Raw genomic sequence first — 8,911 nt, forward strand, 5'->3', positions numbered from 1 at the left:
AGGTACACAGTTGCATGCTAAGTTCTTCATGATTGCTGTCAAAACAAGGCCAACTGAACTGCAGCAAAAAAAGCTATACACCATCAAGTTGCGTTAACATTCAGTCTCATCTTAAATTCGAACCTGCAGCTGAGCCAAGGACGGAGCGAGCAACAGACCCCTGTATATTTGCAACAAGTTAATCTTTCATCATTTGACATCTTGCTAGCTATAGTGATTGTTCATTGGTTCTCAAAGTGGGGTCCAGGGATCCTCAGGGTTCATTGAGGGGGGTTCTAAATTGTTCCTTAGGTCTAACTCTCCGTACAAATGGAATCAAATGAGGGTCCATTTGGTTCCAAGTGTAGTTACAGGGGTTCTTGAAATCACTTCAGATCATATAAAAGCCCCAACTGCGTTGATACAAGCTGTAGTTCCTATAAAAGACAGAAAGGCATCATCAGTACAATAACAGTGGTTTACAATAACACATGGTTTACTGTACAGTGTGACATCTTCATGCTTTTTACTCAGAGACTCTTGTCTATGAATCATCGTGCCACATAACGGCAAAGAACAGAGGAAAGTTGGAAAATACTTACTAGATTACTTCAGCATTGAAATATAGGGCCATCTTCCTCGGATCTTACTAGTCACACCTATAATTTAAGGGAATTGCGATTAAAAATAGAAACCGCTACATTTTAAACGTAATCTTGTGTAGTACTGGGAGTATGCTTCTTCAGTTGAGTGATATCTATCATATCTTGTTATCAGAGACTCTTTGGAAATGTATTAAATCATCATAAAAGCCTAAGTGTAGACTGCATTTTCAGTAAGATATTATAAATACCAACCCGCCTCGTTCACTGGGATTTCATTTAAGCATCCAGCATTGACAGACTCGGCAACATGCCTGAAAAGTACCAGAACATCCCATTACAAATCAGGTATTGTTTTAGTAGAGAACACAAGCGGGTAATGTCATGACAGGTGTGTGGTCAGTGCACTGTGAAGTAATCTTCATGGTTTTTACTCAGAGACTCTAGTCAATGAATCATCATTCCACATAACAGTACAAAGAACAGGAATTGGATACTTACTAGATAACTGCAGCAAGCAGCATTGAAATATAGGAGTCCTCAACCTTAATATCCACACCTAGAATAAAATAAAAACATTTAACAGCCATGTCTTAGCATAAAATGCAATGCTAAACTAGCTTGCGTAGTACTGAGTGTATGCTTCTTCAGTTCAGTGTCATCGTCACATTATTATCAGAGTAATTGGAAATGTATAAATCATCATAGAAGCCTACGGGTAGATCACAAAATCTTAAGTACCAACCTGTCCAATCTTCTGGGATGTTATAAAAACATCCAGCACAGCCAGACTCTCCAACATGCCTGAAAAGTACCAGAACATCCCATTACAAATCAGGCAATGTTTCAGTAGATAACACAGGTGGAATGCACTTGTCTCAGTGCGCTGCGAGTAAACTTCATTCGAAATCAGGAACCGTAAACTGAATCATCATAGACAGGTCAGAGATGTCACTACATGCAACAGTAGACCCAAGACAATGCATTCATTTAGCCACTTACCATGAACATGAAGGTGGTGTAAGATGGTGTGTCCGTGAGATAGGTCACTGAAGGGAAAATAGCCATTAGAACCATTAACACCAAGCAATGGGTAATAATGTCACGACAGGTGTGTGGTCAGTGCACTGTGTTACATCTTCATGGTTTTTACTCGGAGACTCTAGTCTATGAATCATCATCCCACATAATGGCAGAGAACAGAGGAATAGTTGGAAAATACTTACTAGATCACTTCAGCATTGAAATATAGGAGTCCTCAAACTTAATATCCACACCTAGAATAAATTCAAAAAACAGCCATGTTTTAGCATAAAATATAATACTAAACTAGCTTGCGTAGTCCTGGGAGTATGCTTCTTCAGTTCAGTGTCATCTTCACTTTATTATCAGAGACTCTTTGGAAATGTATAAATCATCATAGAAGCCTACAGGTAGATTGGATTTTCAAAATTTTAAGTACCAACCCGTCCAATCTTCTGGGATTTTAGCAAAAAAAAAACAGCACAGCCAGACTCGCCAACATGCCTGAAAAGTACCAGAACATCCCATTACAAATCAGGTATTGTTTTAGTAGGTAACACAGGTGGAATGCACTTGTCTCAGTGCGCTGCGAGTAAACTTCATTAGAAATCAGGAACCGTAAACTGAATCATCATAGACAGGTCAGATGTCACTACATGCAACAGTAGTCCAAAGACAAGGCATTCATTTAGCCACTTACCATGAAGGTGGTTTAAGGTGGTGTGTCCGTGAGATGAGCCACTGAAAGAGAAAATAGCCATTAGAACCATACATGCCACGCAATGGTAATGTTAGCTGCAAGCAACTCTAGAGCCTATTTTTTATATCTGTAATCTTGAGTTGCAATACCAACCCTAGACAGCCCATACATCCAAATAGATAGGACTTCTGTTTGGAGTTATGGGCTGTCAAGGGTTGTTATTTCAACTCTAGATTCCAGATATTGAAAATATGATCTAAAAGTTATTTGTGGCTAGGGTAATGTTATGAAGTTGTGTGGTCAGTGCACTGTGAAGTAATCTTCATGGTTTATACTCAGAGACTCTAGTCAATGAATCATCATTCCACATAACAGTACAAAGAACAGGAATTGGACAATACTTACTAGATAACTGCAGCAAGCAGCATTGAACGATATGAGTCCTCAACCATACAATCCACACCTAGAATAAATAAATAAAACAGCCATGTTTTAGCATGACATGAAATGCTACACTAGCTTGCGTAGTACTGAGGGTATGCTTCCTCAGTTCAGTGTCATCTTCACATTATTAGCATCAGAGACTCTTTGGAAATGTATAAATCATCATAGAAGCCCAAGGGTAGATTGGATTCACAAAATCTTAAGTACCAACCTGTCCAATCTTCTGGGATTTTAGCAAAGCATCCAGCACAGCCAGACTCTCCAACAAGTCTGAAAAGTACCAAAACATCTCATTACAAATCAGATATTGTTTTAGTAGATAACACTGGTGGAATTCACTTGTCTCAGTGCGCTGCGAGTAAACTTCATTCGAAATCAGGAACCGTAAACTGAATCATCATAGACAGGTCAGAGATGTCACTACACACAACAGTGGCTCCAAGACAATGCTTTCATGCAGCCACTTACCATGAAGGTGGTATAAGGTGGTGTGTCCGTGAGATGAGTCACTGAAAGAGAAAATAGCCATTAGAACCATACATGCCAAGCAATGGTAATGTTAGCTGCATCAACTCTAGAGCCTATTTTTTATATCTGTAATCTTGAGTTGCAATACCAACCCTAGACAGCCCATACATCCAAATAGAAAAGTCCTATCTGATTGTATTAAACGACTTTAAACTCACCAAAATTGCAGCTGTACACAAAGCTTGAATTATCCTCCATCTGCAAAATCCACCATAGACATGTTTTGAGCTACTTTCTATCAATAACTTCCGTGCAGGGGATTATTTTTCATGGGAACTTGGAAGCGCTCGTTTTCAATGCAACGTCCTGCATTATGTGCAATTTCGAAACAGGCGGTGCAGGACCGGCGTTGACTGAGTGACTTAAAAAATAGTCACCTGCACGGAATGTATTGACAGCAAGCAGCTCAACATGTCTATGGTGGATTTTTATTAAACAAACTTTGCAGATAGAGGATAATCCAAGCTTTCCAGCTGCAATGTTGGCGAGTTTAACGTCGTTTAGGACAATCAGATAGGACTTCTGTTTGGAGGTATGGGCTGTCAAGGGTTGTTATTTCAACTCTAGATTCCAGATATTGAAAATATGATCTAAGAGTTGTTTGCGGCTAGGGTAATGTTATGAAGTTGTGTGGTCAGTGCACTGTGAAGTAATCTTCATGGTTTTTACTCAGAGACTCTAGTCAATGAATCATCATTCCACATAACAGTACAAAGAACAGGAATTGGACAATACTTACTAGATAACTGCAGCAAGCAGCATTGAACGATATGAGTCCTCAACCATACAATCCACACCTAGAATAAATAAATAAAACAGCCATGTTTTAGCATGACATGAAATGCTACACTAGCTTGCGTAGTACTGAGGGTATGCTTCCTCAGTTCAGTGTCATCTTCACATTATTAGCATCAGAGACTCTTTGGAAATGTATAAATCATCATAGAAGCCCAAGGGTAGATTGGATTCACAAAATCTTAAGTACCAACCTGTCCAATCTTCTGGGATTTTAGCAAAGCATCCAGCACAGCCAGACTCTCCAACAAGTCTGAAAAGTACCAAAACATCCCATTACAAATCAGATATTGTTTTAGTAGATAACACTGGTGGAATTCACTTGTCTCAGTGCGCTGCGAGTAAACTTCATTCGAAATCAGGAACCGTAAACTGAATCATCATAGACAGGTCAGAGATGTCACTACACACAACAGTGGCTCCAAGACAATGCTTTCATGCAGCCACTTACCATGAAGGTGGTATAAGGTGGTGTGTCCGTGAGATGAGTCACTGAAAGAGAAAATAGCCATTAGAACCATACATGCCAAGCAATGGTAATGTTAGCTGCAAGCAACTCTAGAGCCTATTTTTTATATCTGTAATCTTGAGTTGCAATACCAACCCTAGACAGCCCATACATCCAAATAGAAAAGTCCTATCTGATTGTATTAAACGACTTTAAACTCACCAAAATTGCAGCTGTACACAAAGCTTGAATTATCCTCCATCTGCAAAATCCACCATAGACATGTTTTGAGCTACTTTCTATCAATAACTTCCGTGCAGGGGATTATTTTTCATGGGAACTTGGAAGCGCTCGTTTTCAATGCAACGTCCTGCATTATGTGCAATTTCGAAACAGGCGGTGCAGGACCGGCGTTGACTGAGTGACTTAAAAAATAGTCACCTGCACGGAATGTATTGACAGCAAGCAGCTCAACATGTCTATGGTGGATTTTTATTAAACAAACTTTGCAGATAGAGGATAATCCAAGCTTTCCAGCTGCAATGTTGGCGAGTTTAACGTCGTTTAGGACAATCAGATAGGACTTCTGTTTGGAGGTATGGGCTGTCAAGGGTTGTTATTTCAACTCTAGATTCCAGATATTGAAAATATGATCTAAGAGTTGTTTGCGGCTAGGGTAATGTTATGAAGTTGTGTGGTCAGTGCACTGTGAAGTAATCTTCATGGTTTTTACTCAGAGACTCTAGTCAATGAATCATCATTCCACATAACAGTACAAAGAACAGGAATTGGACAATACTTACTAGATAACTGCAGCAAGCAGCATTGAACGATATGAGTCCTCAACCATACAATCCACACCTAGAATAAATAAATAAAACAGCCATGTTTTAGCATGACATGAAATGCTACACTAGCTTGCGTAGTACTGAGGGTATGCTTCCTCAGTTCAGTGTCATCTTCACATTATTAGCATCAGAGACTCTTTGGAAATGTATAAATCATCATAGAAGCCCAAGGGTAGATTGGATTCACAAAATCTTAAGTACCAACCTGTCCAATCTTCTGGGATTTTAGCAAAGCATCCAGCACAGCCAGACTCTCCAACAAGTCTGAAAAGTACCAAAACATCCCATTACAAATCAGATATTGTTTTAGTAGATAACACTGGTGGAATTCACTTGTCTCAGTGCGCTGCGAGTAAACTTCATTCGAAATCAGGAACCGTAAACTGAATCATCATAGACAGGTCAGAGATGTCACTACACACAACAGTGGCTCCAAGACAATGCTTTCATGCAGCCACTTACCATGAAGGTGGTATAAGGTGGTGTGTCCGTGAGATGAGTCACTGAAAGAGAAAATAGCCATTAGAACCATACATGCCAAGCAATGGTAATGTTAGCTGCAAGCAACTCTAGAGCCTATTTTTTATATCTGTAATCTTGAGTTGCAATACCAACCCTAGACAGCCCATACATCCAAATAGAAAAGTCCTATCTGATTGTATTAAACGACTTTAAACTCACCAAAATTGCAGCTGTACACAAAGCTTGAATTATCCTCCATCTGCAAAATCCACCATAGACATGTTTTGAGCTACTTTCTATCAATAACTTCCGTGCAGGGGATTATTTTTCATGGGAACTTGGAAGCGCTCGTTTTCAATGCAACGTCCTGCATTATGTGCAATTTCGAAACAGGCGGTGCAGGACCGGCGTTGACTGAGTGACTTAAAAAATAGTCACCTGCACGGAATGTATTGACAGCAAGCAGCTCAACATGTCTATGGTGGATTTTTATTAAACAAACTTTGCAGATAGAGGATAATCCAAGCTTTCCAGCTGCAATGTTGGCGAGTTTAACGTCGTTTAGGACAATCAGATAGGACTTCTGTTTGGAGGTATGGGCTGTCAAGGGTTGTTATTTCAACTCTAGATTCCAGATATTGAAAATATGATCTAAGAGTTGTTTGCGGCTAGGGTAATGTTATGAAGTTGTGTGGTCAGTGCACTGTGAAGTAATCTTCATGGTTTTTACTCAGAGACTCTAGTCAATGAATCATCATTCCACATAACAGTACAAAGAACAGGAATTGGACAATACTTACTAGATAACTGTAGCAAGCAGCATTGAACGATATGAGTCCTCAACCATACAATCCACACCTAGAATAAATAAATAAAACAGCCATGTTTTAGCATGACATGAAATGCTACACTAGCTTGCGTAGTACTGAGGGTATGCTTCCTCAGTTCAGTGTCATCTTCACATTATTAGCATCAGAGACTCTTTGGAAATGTATAAATCATCATAGAAGCCCAAGGGTAGATTGGATTCACAAAATCTTAAGTACCAACCTGTCCAATCTTCTGGGATTTTAGCAAAGCATCCAGCACAGCCAGACTCTCCAACAAGTCTGAAAAGTACCAAAACATCCCATTACAAATCAGATATTGTTTTAGTAGATAACACTGGTGGAATTCACTTGTCTCAGTGCGCTGCGAGTAAACTTCATTCGAAATCAGGAACCGTAAACTGAATCATCATAGACAGGTCAGAGATGTCACTACACACACACACAACAGTGGCTCCAAGACAATGCTTTCATGCAGCCACTTACCATGAAGGTGGTATAAGGTGGTGTGTCCGTGAGATGAGTCACTGAAAGAGAAAATAGCCATTAGAACCATACATGCCAAGCAATGGTAATGTTAGCTGCAAGCAACTCTAGAGCCTATTTTTTATATCTGTAATCTTGAGTTGCAATACCAACCCTAGACAGCCCATACATCCAAATAGAAAAGTCCTATCTGATTGTATTAAACGACTTTAAACTCACCAAAATTGCAGCTGTACACAAAGCTTGAATTATCCTCCATCTGCAAAATCCACCATAATGTTTTGAGCTACTTTCTATCAATAACTTCCGTGCAGGTGATTATTTTTCATCGGAACTTGGAAGCGCTCGTTTTCAATGCAACGTCCTGCATTATGTGCAATTTCGAAACAGGCGGTGCAGGACCGGCGTTGACTGAGTGACTTAAAAAATAGTCACCTGCACGGAATGTATTGACAGCAAGCAGCTCAACATGTCTATGGTGGATTTTTATTAAACAAACTTTGCAGATAGAGGATAATCCAAGCTTTCCAGCTGCAATGTTGGCGAGTTTAACGTCGTTTAGGACAATCAGATAGGACTTCTGTTTGGAGGTATGGGCTGTCAAGGGTTGTTATTTCAACTCTAGATTCCAGATATTGAAAATATGATCTAAAAGTTGTTTGCGGCTAGGGTAATGTTATGAAGTTGTGTGGTCAGTGCACTGTGAAGTAATCTTCATGGTTTTTACTCAGAGACTCTAGTCAATGAATCATCATCCCACATAACAGTACAAAGAACAGGAATTGGACAATACTTACTAGATAACTGCAGCAAGCAGCATTGAACGATAAGAGTCCTCAACCATACAATCCACACCTAGAATAAAATAAAAAAACAACCATGTTTTAGCATGACATGAAATGCTAAACTAGCTTGCGTAGTACTGAGGGTACGCTTCCTCAGTTCAGTGTCATCTTCACATTATTAGCATCAGAGACTCTTTGGAAATGTATAAAAATCATCATAGAAGCCTATGGGTAGATTGGATTTAAGAAATCTTTAAGTACCAACCTGTCCAATGTTCTGGGATGTCCTTAGCAGAGTCTTTCCATGTGCTCAAGTTTCATCGCCACGTGTCTTCCATGCTTTGCAGAAGAACTGCAAGTATGTCTTCTGCTCTACATTGCGATTTTGTTCTCTTTAGAAATGAATAAAAACCCTACGTCACGTCGATATAAACCAGTTGAAACTTCACTGTGCCGTTTAATATGCTGTTGGTATCCATTATTGAACTCTCGTTGCGCTGCTCTGTGTAACGTAACGGTCTGATGTTCACCACGTCCTGACCGGAAAGAAAAGAATGTGCCACAGTGTGCATGCTGCCTTTATATGGTGGGTCCTTCATGGCTACATGGGTGTTTCACTTAGTGCCTTTCTATATCGTTAAAATAAAATGTGGATTTTTATATGGTTCTAATGCTTCACCCCGCTTTTACAATTTTACTTGTTAATGTGTTATAATCTGGTAATATTGTGATCCCCTCCGTCAAATAATAAACAAAGTACCCCTTCTCTGCATTGCGGGGCTGTGGGTATTATTTATTTACAATAATATGCTCTCAACTGCCACTGAAAGGGACTGCTTATCAATGCACCAAAGTTTATTGAACTGTTAAATGTAGAAACGTCATTATTGTAGCAAGTGAGTATGTAATTCGTAATGTATCCATCCGAAAACGGCAGATCTAGTTGTGGGCTTGTAGATTGAAGTATAAATCAGGCGTAATAAT

General features: G+C 39.5%; 1 protein-coding gene across 1 annotated transcript; it reads right to left on the bottom strand.

Annotated features, from left to right (window-relative positions):
• Window positions 1-275: 275 nt before the first annotated feature.
• On the bottom strand, window positions 276-8,461 carry LOC308095095 (uncharacterized protein). Its single transcript, XM_080442025.1, has 20 exons — window positions 8,193-8,461; window positions 7,940-7,997; window positions 7,143-7,183; window positions 6,880-6,938; window positions 6,630-6,687; window positions 5,830-5,870; window positions 5,573-5,631; window positions 5,323-5,380; window positions 4,523-4,563; window positions 4,266-4,324; window positions 4,016-4,073; window positions 3,217-3,257; window positions 2,048-2,108; window positions 1,808-1,858; window positions 1,584-1,630; window positions 1,323-1,385; window positions 1,083-1,140; window positions 837-895; window positions 582-638; window positions 276-416 (listed from the first exon to the last, which is right to left on the bottom strand). Exons 8-14 carry the CDS (start codon window positions 5,367-5,369, stop codon window positions 1,812-1,814), a joined length of 354 nt encoding a protein of 117 aa, XP_080298151.1. The 5' UTR covers window positions 5,370-5,380; window positions 5,573-5,631; window positions 5,830-5,870; window positions 6,630-6,687; window positions 6,880-6,938; window positions 7,143-7,183; window positions 7,940-7,997; window positions 8,193-8,461; the 3' UTR covers window positions 276-416; window positions 582-638; window positions 837-895; window positions 1,083-1,140; window positions 1,323-1,385; window positions 1,584-1,630; window positions 1,808-1,811.
• Between the last annotated feature and the right edge of the window lie 450 nt (window positions 8,462-8,911).

This window comes from Gymnoscopelus braueri (assembly GCF_963280865.1).
Source record: "Gymnoscopelus braueri genome assembly, chromosome: 11".
Lineage (NCBI taxonomy): Eukaryota > Metazoa > Chordata > Actinopteri > Myctophiformes > Myctophidae > Gymnoscopelus > Gymnoscopelus braueri.

What these genes read in the sequence shown, in the direction of transcription:
- LOC308095095 (XM_080442025.1), bottom strand. Translation starts at nt 5,369, where the DNA reads ATGGTTGAGGACTCATATCGTTCAATGCTGCTTGCTGCAGTTATCTA. An exon ending in CACCTTATACCACCTTCATG is followed by an intron (nt 4,325 to 4,522) that starts GTAAGTGGCTGC and finishes GGTACTTTTCAG; the next exon opens with ACTTGTTGGAGAGTCTGGCT. An exon ending in AATCCCAGAAGATTGGACAG is followed by an intron (nt 4,074 to 4,265) that starts GTTGGTACTTAA and finishes TATTTATTCTAG; the next exon opens with GTGTGGATTGTATGGTTGAG.